General features: G+C 40.7%; 1 protein-coding gene across 1 annotated transcript in view; it reads right to left on the reverse strand.

Moving 5' to 3' along the window:
* The window catches only part of LOC114260259 (DNA-directed RNA polymerase 3, chloroplastic), a 110,078-nt gene that overhangs the window by 49,905 nt on the left and 45,543 nt on the right, over nt 1–14,630 (reverse strand). The window contains 1 exon segment of the mRNA XM_082911213.1: nt 1,136–1,149. Coding sequence (XP_082767339.1) covers nt 1,136–1,149 — 14 coding nt within the window.

The following is a 14,630-nucleotide window of genomic DNA, read 5'->3' on the forward strand; positions in this document are numbered from 1 at the left end:
CATATGATGAGAGGCACCAGAGTCAAAAAGCCAGACAGACGAAGAAATACCTGAAGAAGACCCAAGCAAACCTGAATGAAGAGAGGAAACAACTGAAGCAGACAGGGATGGCTGGGAGGTAGACAGTATATGCTGAAGCTGGCTAATTTGAGCACTCAAGGAAGCCAAGTCAGGATTAGGAGCCGAAGCAGAGACAATGTATGCAATCGGAGACTGAGAAGAACTTAGAGGTGGAGCTCGGAACTGTGTCGGAGACTTCTGAGAAGACGGAGCATGCATACGTCTCTTCTTAGGACACTGATACTTCCAATGTCCCATCTAATGACAGAAGGCACACTCATTCGAAGCCAGAGACATCATAATAATAAATAGAAAACTGAGGGGTTTAAAATAGAGCAAAATAAGGGTTTAAATGTAATAAACCCAAAATATAACCAAAGTATAACCAGAGATCAAATTCATGAATAGACTGAAGAAAAACTAGAGAGAGAAGATCAGCTATCGAAGCATAGTGACCACTTCGAACCGATGGGTCGAATCGATGGGTCGACCAGATGGGTCACCTAAGACGACCAGCTATCGTCGGAGAAGAGAAGATCTTCGCGTGAGGCACGAAAGAGGCAGAGACAAACGACCAGAGTCCTATCGACTCAGATGAACTGTGACGAGGGTTTGTGCGACTTAGACGGGTTACGAAAATGGTTCACAACCTACACCCAAATCCCAGATGTGTCGCGATGAAACAGACAAATCAAGAACCCAAAGAACCAGAGAGAGGAGAACCCGATTCTCGAATCTGATGACCTTCGATGAACCAAATGGGTCTCGCGAGCCTAACAAAGCATAGGCATGACTTGATGATAACTAGGGAGTTCGATCGAGTTTAGAAAATAGAGTCGAACTAGAAATCAGAACCAGAAAGGATTTCACGATGGCTGCTGGGGTTTGAAACCTAGCTCTGACACTATGCAAGTTTTCTAAACACAATTGTATATTAGATTGAATTGATTGAACAAAGAATACATACATCATTTATATAGAGTACCACTAATTCCTAACCCTACATGGATACATCACTGAGATATATAGAAGTCTAATAGATATAGGACACTTATTCCTAATCCTAGGAGAACACATTCTCACAGTTTACTTAAAGAAAAAATTTCAAGGTGCACTCACATCTTTGCGATCAACCAGGCCTCCAATTGTCACGACCCAAACCCGCCCCTATGGGTTTAGCACCGTAACCGGCTAGTAATTTGAGATTACCGAAGGCCTACTTAACAGTAAGACAGTAATACAGAGTACAGGGGCTGGCGGAAGCCAGAATAGTAATTAAGAGATGTTCAATGAGCTGTGACTGTCTGTATGCAAAAAGACTTTTCATAACATATACACATTCAGAACAAAACAGTACATACATACATCATATACAGATATTCAGGTTAGGGACCGGATCCCTACCATAACAGTACAGTACGGTATCATTCAGCCTATACAGTAATTACAAAACAGATACAAAAAGGGGAAACTAAAACACCCCAAAAGCCCTAGCTTGAAGGACTTAGAACCTCTCAGTGAGGCACAGTGGTTGGCTCGACAAAACTAGAGTTTACCTTGACGCTTCTAGCAACGATCCGGTGCCTGTACACCTACATATATATATGAGCAGTGAGCTAAAGCCCAGTGAATAACATATGCGTAAAGAGGTTAAGAATGAATGTCCTTTCAGTATTGAAAACAGTCATTTATCAGTATATCAGTCATTCAGTTTGTGGCTCATAATTCATGCCATACAGTAATTCAAAAACTATAATAGTCATATGTGGTACACCCAATAGCAAAACCATACAGTAGGTCTTAACAGACCGAACAGTCAATGATGGCCATCATATTAGTAAACAGTAATGGTTCCAAACATGGGAACTGACAGAGATCTCTGTAACAGCAGCAGTAATAGTTCAGTAACAATATATTGCTATGGATGCCACGAATACAGTTCACAAATAGGACAAACATTCATTCAGTAAACAGTGTTATTTCATAAAGCAGTACAGTCATTTGTTCAGAAAATAATCTCAATTGAACATATCTTTACAACATTGTTACTCACAGAGTTCTGGGCTACAGATAAGCTAGAGCGTCTCCGGATGCCAACCCTACACAGTTACAGAGTGAACACACACTAAGCTACACAGTTGGGAAAATAATAGCTTAATCCCTAATTTGCCTCGGTATGGTTCTACATCAATATCCTCATTAAGATGCCTTAAACTAGGCCTAAGAATGCCTAGAATGAAATGAGGATACAAAGATACACTTTAAAAACATTTTTAGAATTTTCAGAAAACAGATGTCCCGCTCGAGCGTGGGTTTCCCCGCTCGAGCAGACATGCAAACAAAAGTCTCCGCTTGAGCGTAAACTTTCCCGCTCGAGCGGACTGTAAAAGTACAGGATGTGTGAAAATCACGCTCGATGGGCGCTCGATGGGCGCTCGATATCCGCTCGAGCGTGTGACACAAGTACTCGCTCGAGCGTGCAAAACCCCGCTCGAGAAACACAACAAAAGTGCTGGATACACGAATTTCCCGCTCGAGCGCCACTTACCCCGCTCGAGCGGGAGTCCAAAATCTGGAATTTCAAGATTTGAACCTCAAGCTCAAAACTCAATTCTAATGCATCAAATTCAATTCTTTTGGGATAATTTTCTGGAAAACACTTGTAAATTCACAGTATAACATGATTCAAAGCTCAATTTGTAAAATCAAGGCCCAAAGGTAGTTCAATTAAACACAATTTCAAAGAAGTTTTCATGAACAAAACTCAAATGTAACATGCATGATTTTGATCAACTTCAAAGCTTCTAATTCAAGAACAAATGAGCCAATCCTTTCAAAAACATGTGGAATTCATGGACTACAACAATAATATGGACATGCATGCAAGAATTTCCATGAAAACAACTTTAAACTTCAAGAGATGCACATGCATGCATGAATTAAGCCTCTATTCAACAATCTACAACCAATTTATGATCTTAAGCGCCTATTTACCATGAACCATGCAACAATTAACTTGAATTCACAAATAAGAAGGTAAATGTCCTACCTTAGGTCTTGAATGCAAGATATGGGAGCTCAATTATGCAAATTATCCTTCAATTCCTATAATTTCCAAGAAAAACCTCCAAGTTGAACTCAATTCCTCTCACTCTCTCACTCTAGTCGGTTTTAGCTCTCAAAGTGGCTGAGAAAAAGGGTGCTCAAACAATGTAAGGGTGAGAAGATGAGTGGTCTAGCATAACCCACTAAGTGGCAATTTGGTGAATAATTAACCTAATGCAATTTAGCTTTATTTAATCTAATGTAGTCATTCCAAATCACATTTCAATTAAATTTACCATAAAATCACATAATTCCTAATTAGCATAAAACATTAATCAATTTCAGATTCGGCTGCCGATAAGGCCTTCAATTTGCAGTTTAACATAATACATGGACAGATCATTTAACAGTCAAACAGATAGAAATGCATTCAAACTAGCACAATCAATCAATCAGTTTAGTAATTCAGTCAGTCAGTCAATCAACATGCTTAATCATAGATTAGCACTAATCAGTAGTGTTATCAATAAACAATAGTAAGGGTTGTCACAGTCTCCCCTCCTTATAAAGAGTTTGGTCCTCCAAACTCGAATTACCTTCATTTTGGAAGAAAATAGGATTCAGTGGGAACAATTCAGGATATCTCTTCATCATATCATCTTCCCTCTCCCAGGTGGCATACACGCCACCATGGTTTTGCCAATCAACTTTCACTAACGGTATCTCTTTATTCCTCAACTTCTTGATCCATCTGTTTACAATCTGAATAGGCCGTTCTTCGTAAGTGTAGTCATCACTTAGCACCACACGGGTAGGCTCAATCACATGGAAGGGATCCCGAAGGTATTCCCTCAACATTGAAATATGGAACACGTTATGCATATGCTCCATTTCAGGAGGAAGCACTACTTGATACACCACTGGATTGATTTTCTCAATAATCTCATACGGTTCGATATATTGCGGGCTAACTTGCCTTTAACCCCAAAACGGGTCTGGCCTTTCATCGATGTCACTTTAACAAAGACATGATCACCTACTTCGTACTCTCTGTCTCGCCTTCAGACATCCGCATAACTTTTCTGTCGGCTTTGTGCGGTTTTCAATCTCTGTTGAATCAGTTTCACTTTTTCGGTAGTTTCTTGTACAATCTCGGGCCCAAACAAAGGCCCATCTCTAACTTCTGCCCAGCAGATAGGAGATCGACATTTCCTACCATATAAAGCCTTGAAAGGCGCCATACCAAAGCTTGAATGAAAACTGTTGTTGTAGGCGAATTCAGCCAACGGTAGATGACTTTCCCAATTTCCCTGGAAATCAAGAACACACATCCGCAGTAAATCCTCTAGAGTCTGGATGCTTCTTTCTGGCTGGCCATCTGTCTAAGGATGGTAGGCACTACTCAGTCTCAGTTTAGTACCCAACGCAGTTTGCAGACGTTGCCAGAATCTCGATGTAAACTTCGAGTCCCTATTAGAAACAATGGACACAGGTACTCTATGCAATCTAGCAATCTCATCAATATAGAGTATAGCCAATTTGTCCACATTATAAATTGTTTTGACAGGTAAGAAATGAGCAGATTTAGTCAATCTATCAACAATAACCCAAATTGAATTCATACCTTTACTGGAGCGAGGTAAACCAACAATAAAATCCATAGTGATATGTTCTTATTTCCACGCCGGTATCGGTAAGGGTTGCAGTAAACCTGCGGGTCGTTGATGTTCGGTTTTAACTCGTTGGCAATGAAGACATTTCGACACAAAATCAGCAATTTCTTTCTTCATTTCCGGCCACCAGAAATTTAGTTTTAAATCTTGGTACATTTTCGTATTTCCTGGATGAATAGATAGTTTTGAATTGTGGCCTTCTTGCAGAATTCTTTTTTTCAGTTCAGAATTACTTGGTACACACAATCTTCCCTGAAATTTCAAAACATTGTTCTCAAATTTGAAATCTGGCCTCGGTTTGGATTCCCGTTCTTCGATGCTCTTCCTCAAGAAGTTATCCTGTTGCTGTTTCTCTTTAATATCTTCAATCAATGCCGGTTAAGCAGAAATAGAGGCTATTGTTCCACCTTGTTCACGCAAAACAATCTCAATTTCAAGTCTTTCAAGGTCACAAAGCAATTCTTTCTGTCCGGTGAGTAAACAGGCTAAATTTCCAATCGATTTCCGACTCAATGCATCGGCAATGGTATTAGCTTTCCCGGGATGGTACAAAATTTGCAAATCATAGTCTTTAATCAGTTCTAACCATCTCCTCTGCCTCATGTTCAATTCTTTCTGTGTGAAGAAATACTTTAAACTTTTGTGGTCTATGTATACCTCACATGTAGCCCCATAAAGGTAGTGACGCCAAATTTTCAGTGCAAACACCACTGCAGCAAGTTCCAAATCATGGGTCGGGTAGTTCTTTTCATGCGGTCTCAGTTGTCGGGAAGCATATGCAATAACTTTCCCATTTTGCATTAAAACACATCCCAAACCCTTGTGAGAAGCCTCACTGTATACAGTATAACCATCCGTACCTGAGGGTAAGGTGAGAATCGGTGCAGTCACTAGTCGAGTTTTCAACTCCTGAAAAGCTGATTCCCTCTTATTGGTCCAGTCAAATGATATCCCCTTCTGAGTCAGCTGTGTCAGTGGTAGAGCAATTTTGGAGAAATCTTTGACAAACCTTCTGTAATACCCGGCCAAGCCTAGAAAACTTCGGACTTCGATAACATTTGTCGGTCTAGGCCAGTTCACCACTGCTTCAATTTTCTATGGATCAACTGAAATTCCATCTTTACTGATTACATGCCCCAAAAACATAACATTGTCAAGCCAAAATTCACATTTAGTTAGTTTTGCACAAAGTTTCTATTCTCTTAGGGTCTGTAGGGAAATTCTCAAATGATGTTCATGTTCCTCCATGCTTTTGGAATAAATTAAAATGTCATCTATGAATACAACAATAAAGTCATCGAGGAATGGTTTAAAAATTCTGTTCATAAGTGTGGACGCGCCCTCGGGCTTTATGCCACCACAGTTCGGACTCCCTTTTGTGTCACGGTTCTTAGTCTGAACCAAATAGTCCAAATCCGGCACATCGTTTTGGAAAACAGATTTTTGTAAAGAAGTGTCAAACATGGACTGCTTTGCCAGATACGGAGTCGCCACCTAAATATTTTTTTAATGGGGGAATTTAGGAAACCCTGACTTGTTTGCCTAAGGCCACGTGTCCGTCATTACCAAAGTTGCCTCGGCTCGGGAACTTGGGTACAATTGGGGAAGGTCAGCTATGAGCACCCCCTCTCACCCGATCCGAAGATCGGCCTCTACTAACCGTGATATCTAATTTTGAAAATGTTATGTGTTCTTATTCTTGTTAATTAGCTAGAATTACTATGTGATGCACACAGCAAAACAAGTATAGACTAGATCACCTAATTTCGAACAAAGCATTGCATATCCATTTGTTTGGAAAATGTTTTGAAATTTGCTACTCGCGAGTAGGCTAAAACACGGATTTTGATGAGTTGTTCCAACTCAAACAATCCAACCTTCACCCACAGGCATTCAGGCAGTTCATATCACATAAGCATCTAGCCACATGGTAAGCATGCTGTCATGTCGTTAGCAATCAATGTATGATCCAAGTCCATGTTAAGTGCCTAATGCAACGCATACAGAATGCAATTAGGATAGGCTCGGCTAATCCTAGGATGGCATGTGAAATGCAACCATTAGATGCACATATTCAAGTTAGATTTGAAATACTTATGCAGTTAGCATGATGCGCCGAGCCCGGTGCATGCAATACTGATGAATTCTGCACGCATGCATAGCATAAGGTATGCTAAATTAAATATGCCCTAATACTAACCATCAAAGCAGGTAAGTAAAAGGGAGAAAGAAGTGGGGGTTGGAAAGCATGCACACACGCACCCACACTTATTACAAATTCGCCCTCGCTCGGAGGGACCAAAAGAATAATACAATTAATTAACCTACAAGCTAATTAATTATTACAGACAAATTAAACTAGTTAAGAAAATTAACTAATCTAATAAAATAGTAAACAGCCTCGGGAAGAGGGCCCAATGCAATGCATGCTCGGTTCTGCTCGGAAGTCCACTGCCATGCACAAGTTGCCTCTGTTTTTACTGTTTGGCACCTCTGAAAATTGCACAAACTCCAAGGTTGCTTCTCTGAGTGTTGTGGAACACCACCGGCCATGAGGAATGGTCATCGACCACCTGTGGAGATATCGGCCACAAATTGTTGGTCGGTCGGCACTGTATGTAGCCGACCAGCCAAAACTTCCTGCAAAACCTGTTTTGACAGTAGCAGAGAGCAAAACAAGGCATGGCAATGCATTCCAAGCAAATGTGTGCACCAATACATCCCTTATCATGTTTGTGACTCAAAAGGACATGGTTCTCAATTCTTGGACCACCAATCGCGCATTTCAATGCGTGATGGCCCAAGAAACCAAGTATGCACTTTGATTTCAAATGAGATGCACATCAAACAAACAAGTGAGGCTCAACTTCTATCATACTCAATTCAAGAGGCAACGCATGCATGCCAATGCAATGCAACCTAGGCATGTTAACTAAGTATGCAACATGGGCATGCAATGCACAATGCATACTAGGCATACAACCTATGCAAGCAAGCATGCAAGGCATGAGGCAATGCAAACCAACAAGTGTGCAAGATGCAATGTGGATGTTCAAGCATGCAACAACACATGGAGCAAACATGTTAAACAACCTAAACATGTAACAACACACAAGGTGAGCATGCAACAACATGCGAATAATGGACTTAAACTAATTTGGGCACCTCTATACTAAGCCCAAAACAGTGGCAATTGCTAAGAGAAGGAGAACCAAATAACATGCAAGCATGCATGCACACAAGGACCAACACTTAGGCATTGAAGAGCAACTCTCAAGCATACTTAAGATAATGAAAGCATGGACAAATGGCATGTATTATAAGCTCTGAAAATCAAGTCATGAAAGGTGCCAAACCAACTAGACAAGACAAGACAAACAAGGCATGCAAGCAAAGCCAAAATTCAAGGCGAGCCAAAGGTGTATTGAACTACACTTAGCAAAATCAAACATGGGATGAATTAAGCAACCAAAATCAGAGTTTTAGCATATTAAGACAAAGCCAATAACACATGTAGATGGCATCTAAATGGCTTAAACATGCAAGCATGCACAAGGGCCTAAACAAGGGGCACAAGACAACAACCTTTTAACACATTAAAGGGGCATCAAATGCAAGCGTGCAAGCATGTCATGAGGACTGAAATGACATGTTAAATGGTTCCAAACCACTGGAATAATGCAAGTAATGCGTGCTCATGGTTCATACACTTAAGGCTTACGAGCCAAGAATGCAAAGAGGCTAAACAAAGCATGACAAGCATGGCTAAGACAACCTACATCAGACCTTAAGCATGGCAAAACAAGCCTAAAAGCTTCACAAAGCTTGGCCAAAACAAGCAAGCATGGTAATCTACATGCTAAGTACATGTTAAGGCAAATGATGGCATTACAAGACATGTATGCTAAACAAGCATGGCGTGCCTAAACCAACATAAAAAAGTGCTATAGCATGGCAAAATAACACTAAATAGAAGCTAAGATATGGCCAACATGAACCTAAATAAGATGCTCACTCAAGAGGCTAAAATGGCCCTTTTCAAGGACAACAAGGAGAGGGGGTGGCCCTCTCCTTCTTAGGACCTCAAGGCACCATCCTCACCACTGAAATTCCTCGAGATTTCAGTGGTGAGGAGGCCCAAACAAGGTGGTCCCGGAGCTCAACCAAAATGGCACAAAATGGGATCAAACAAGCCCTAAGAGGCGTCAAACAACCCCAAAGCTCAAAACACTCTTAAACAACTATTTAGAGCAGGAAAAAACAAGACTTTTATATGTTATACACAAAGTCTAAAAATAGTTTCAAGATAGGTGAAAAAGCTATGTAAAAATGGGGGAAAATGGGGAAAATTGTTACCCTTGTAGACCCTCTTCAAAAATGGAAGACCAGCAGCTTCCTTAGGTTTAAACTAGTCCAAAACCTCCAAGAACAAGCCCCTTATGCCTCAGCAACTAAGGTATGGTGTAATGGTAGGTATTTGTGTGCAATAGTAAGAACAAAACACACACAAAACACTCAAGAGAGAGAGAGATATAGAGATAGAGTATGAACAAACCCTAACCCTAAAACTCAAAGATCTGAAAAATTTTGTAATTCTAATGGAGGGAGAAGAGGCTCCCTCTTATAGACAATCCCTCTTGTGAAGCTTTCCAAACAAGCTAGTCAAGAGGGAGATCCCTCCATACATGTGTATGGAGGGGAGTAAAGTGTATGCCAGCTAGCACAGCTGGCATAAAAATATCTGCAAAAGCAGATGAATAGTGGTCGGCCAGCCAAAAATCCAATTTGACCAAAATAGATGGCCGGTCGACCATCTAGAGTGCCGGTCAGCCCAACATTTAGCCGATGGCAACAAAACACAGCCGGTGGCCTCAAGCCATGGCCGGTGGAGTGTGGGGATGGCCAACAAGCCATTCCCTGCCCTCCAAAGCAAAAACACAAGTGTTTGGTGCAAAACCAAACACAAAACAGTCGAGTCGAGAGATCCTGAGGCAAGGCGCGTAGCCAAGACCTCCGGGAACTCAAGACGAACACAAACAAGGATGATCGCCGAGTGTTCAAATGGTGACGTCCAAGTCTTAAGGAGCGTCAAAAATGGGGTGTCTACAATAAGGTCCATAAATGCAGCAAGTGCATTGGTAACTCCGAAAGGCATAACTAGAAATTCATAGTGTCCATACCTCGTTCGAAATGCAGTCTTTTCTATGTCCTCTATCTTGACTTTCAACTGGTGGTATCCAGATCTAAGGTCAATTTTGGAGAACACTTGGGCACCCTGTAACTGGTCAAATAAATCATCAATGCGAGGCAATGGATATTTATTTTTCACTGTTACCTTGTTCAATTCACGGTAGTCAATGCAGAGTCTCAGTGAGCCGTCTTTCTTTTTCACAAATAAGACCGGCGCGCCCCACGGTGAAGTACTGGGCCTGATGAACTTCTTATCTAATAACTTTTGCAGCTGAACTTTCAACTCTTTCAATTTAGTCGGTGCCATTCTGTAAGGAGCTTTCGATACTGGCTGTGTACCCGGAATCACATCAATGGTGAACTCAATCTCCCTATTAATCAAATCCCCTGGCAGATCATCTGGAAAAACATCTGGGAATTCTCTGACTATAGGAATACTGTTCACATCAGTTTTATCATCAGTAGATACAGTCAATACAAAACATAGATACCCTTTACACCCCTTTCTAATCAGTTTGAGAGCTTCCATAGATGAAATCAGATATGGGGGAGGTAATACTCCTACTCCGTTAAACACAAATTTAGGCAGTCCGGGTGGACGGAAAACAACTTGTTTTGTTACACAGTCTATGGTAGCATGATATTTTGTTTACCAGTCCATTCCCAATATCACATCAAAATGATCTATATTCAATGGCAGTAAATCAATATACAAATGTGCCTCTCCAATAATAATTTCACATGCAGGGTATATATAAGCACAATTCATAGATCCCCCAACAGGTGAAGATACAGCTAACAGATAGGTCATGGGTTCCAATGGTCTATTCAATTTTCGCGAAAAAGCATACGATACATATGAATGTGTAGACCCCGAATCAATCAAAACGTATGCATTTTGTGCACAAATTGAGAGTATACCTAACACAACGGTCTCGGTATTCTGTACATCTCCCGGTACGAGTGCGAACACTTGGCCTTACCTTATAGGCTCTTTTCCAGTCACTTTAGGGTTGGGTTTTGGTGGAGTAGTTGATGCTGCTGCACTTGGTGCCGCTTTGCTATTGCCTTGGGGAGCAGAAGGGCAGTCTTTGACCATGTGGCCCACCTTGCCACACCTGTAACAAGCACCAAATATTTTATAACAAACCCCCTTTATGGTTCTTACCACATTCAGAGCAGGGTGGTATAAAACGGTTCCCTTGACTAGAACTAGTCGTTGACCCTGTATTCTGCTTTTTGTTCAATGGATTGTTTCGGCCTTTCTTGAACTTAAAGCCCCGTCTTTTACCACGCCACTCAGTCGATGGTGTATTAGTCTGTTTCAATGCCTCGATGTTTAACTCAGCCATGATTGCTCAGTCAAGAACATCCACATACTTAAGCAGTTTCAAAACATTAATTCTATCAAGAATTTCCACATTAAGGTCGCCTTCAAACTTCCTAGCCTTTTTGTAGTCAGTGTCAACCATGTGCGGTGTATAACGGGCAATGTGACAACCCTCACCACTGTTTACTGATAAACCACTGATTACTGTTAAACTAAGACTGATTATGATAATTGACTGAATTGATTGAAATCCTCAACTAATTGATTGTCTGTATCTGTTTAAGTGCAATTCTATCTGTTGGCTGTTAAATTATCTGTTCATGTTTTAAGCTTAAAACTGCAAATTGAAGGCCTTATTGGCGGCCGAACCAGAAATTGATCAGTGTTTTATGCTAATTGAGATTTATATGTTTTTATGGTGTATTTATCTGAAATTTGAATTGGCATGATTAAATTAGATTAAATAATGCTAAATTGCAATGGTTGCCATATTTACCAAACTACCACCTGGTGGCTACTTTATACAAAACATATTTGAGCCTCAATACATTCAAACAAAACATTTCATCAGCCTTCTTGAGTCCTTAGCCGACTAGAGAGAGAGGGAGAGGAGAAAACCTTGTTTTCATCTTGAATTTGCTTGAAGGCTTAGGGGATTTGGAAGATAATTGCAAAATTGAGCTTCTAAACTTGGAGTTGGAGACTTAAGGTAGGGTAATTACCTTCTAGATTGTGTATTTGAGATAGTTCTTGCATGGTTCATGTTACATTCATGTTATATTGAAGAGTTGAGTCTTGAATTGGACCTAGCATGTTGAATTGTAGCATATATCATGCATGCATGTCTCCATTGTTGCATTTTGAGGTTGATTACATGGAATTTGGTACATGCATGTTCATATTATTGTTATAGTCCATGTTTTCATCTTGTTTTTGAGCAAATTAGCTCATTTGAGCAAGTAATTGAAGCTTTGAATTGGTTTAAACTCATGCATGTCATGTTTGAGTTATGTTCATGAAAATTGGTTTGAAATTGGATTTAATTGAACTACCTTTGGGCTTTGATTTTTCAAATTGACCTTTGAAACATGTTATATTATGAGTTTTGAAGAGTTTTCTAGAAAATTAGCCCAAAAGGATCGAATTTGGTACATTGAAACTTGTTTTTGAGCTTGAGGTTCAAATCTGGAAATTCCAGATTTTGGACTCACGCTTGAGCGGAGTGACTGGCGCTCGAGCGTGAAATTCGTGCATCCAGCACTTTACATTGTTTTATAGTCCACTCGAGCGGGGTATTGGACGCTCGAGCGAGGCCTTGTGTCACACGCTCGAGCGGGTATCAAGTGCCTAATCGAGCGTGATTTTCACACATCTAGTACTTTTACAGTACGCTCGAGCGGGAAAGTTTACGCTCGAGTGGAATCTTTTGTTTGCATGTCCACTCGAGCGGGGAAACCCACGCTCGAGCGGGACCTCTGTTTTCTAAAAATTCTGAAAATGTTTTTAATGTACATCTTTGCATCCTCATTCTATCATAGGCATTCCTAGGCCTAGTTTAAGGCATCTTAATGAGGATACTGATGTAGAACCACACCGAGTCAAACTAGGGATTGAGTTATTATTTTCCCAACTGTGTAGCTTAGTGTGTGTTCATTCTGCAACTGTGTAGGGTTGGCATCCGGAGACGCGTACTAGCTTATCTGTAGCCCAAAACTCTGTCAGTAACAATGTTATAAAGATATGTTCGAAAATGAATATTTTCTGAATGATCAACTGAACTATTTTTTGAACTGTTTACTGTTAACTAAATGAATGTTTGTCCTCTATTCTGAACTGTATTGTGGCATCCTTAGCAACTACTATTACTGTTACTGCTACTGTTACAGAGATCTCTGTCAGTTCCTATTTTGGAACTTCTGTTTACTGTTTTGATGGCCATCATTAATTGTTCGGTCTTTCAAGACCTACTGTTTACTGTACTGTTCTGCTAATGGATGTACCACATACGACTGTTATGTCTGAATGACTGATACACTGAATCAATTGACTGTTTTCAATACTGAAAGGACATTCATTCTTAACCTCTTTACGCATTATGTTATTCACTGGGCTTTAGCTCACTGCTCATATATATATGTAGGTGTTCAGGCACCAGACCGGAGCTAGGAGCGTGGGTTAGACTCCCTTTTGTCAAAGCCAACCATTGTGCCTCACTTCGAGGTTCCTAATCTGTTCAAGCCGAGGCTGTTTGGGCTCTTTTAGTTTTTTCCTTTTTGTGTCGGTTATATAATTATTGTATAGACTGAATGATGTTACTGTACTGTACTGTTCTAATAGGGATTAAGTCCCTGATCTGGATAATTGTAAATACTGTGCATACTGTTTTGGTACTGACTGTATATATATATATATGAAAAGTCTTTTTGCATACAGACTGTCACAGCTCATTGGACATTGTCTATTTACTGTTTTGGCTTCCACCAGCCCCTGTACTCTGTGTTACTGTATTACTGTTAAGCAGGCCTTCGGTAATCTCGGATTACTGGCCGGTTACGGTGCTAAACCCATAGGGGCGGGTTTGGGTCGTGACAAGCAAGTTCGGTAAACTTTGATTCATACTCTGCTACCGACATGGTGCTTTGTTTCAACTGTTCAAATTCGGTTACCTTGCGGTCCCTGACACACTGTGGGAAGTATTTCTCAAAGAAGGCTCCTTTAAACTGAGCCCAATCCATAGCAGTATTTGTGCCGCAGACCAGCATCCACCACCTTCTGGCCTCTTCTTGTAAGGTGAAGGTAGCCAATAGGACTTTGTGTGCTTCAGAACACGGAAACACTTCAAATAAATTTCTGTTTCAAGCACCCACGCTTCGGCCTTTAAGGGTTCAAGGCCTCCCTAAAAGGATGGCGGTTTCATCTTACTGAACTTCTGTGTTAGAGCAATGATGTCATCATTAACATTCTGTTCCGGCAGTACCGGAGGAGGTGGGGGCTGTTGGTTCTGTTGTTACAGCCTTAAGGCCTTAGTCAACATTTCCATTGTTCTCTCTAGCCTTGCCATTCTGGCCTTAGATGATTCAGATTCATTAGTAGTTCTTGCGCTATCCATTTCACTATAGACAATTATGGGAGTTATAAACATAGACAGTTGCATACTTAACATATTAGCACATTAGCACAGATATTCATGTCATGGCCACACACACTTTTCAATGTTCATGCAATGCCCTATTCACTTTTCTAGGACATCCTATAGCTCATTTGGGCACGTGTGTGCGGTATCACTCGTGGTTTAGTATCGCTCTGATATCACTCTGTCACGACCCAAACCC

Source organism: Camellia sinensis, unplaced genomic scaffold (assembly GCF_055761805.1).
Source record: "Camellia sinensis isolate YWXY unplaced genomic scaffold, ASM5576180v1 Unanchor10, whole genome shotgun sequence".
NCBI lineage: Eukaryota > Viridiplantae > Streptophyta > Magnoliopsida > Ericales > Theaceae > Camellia > Camellia sinensis.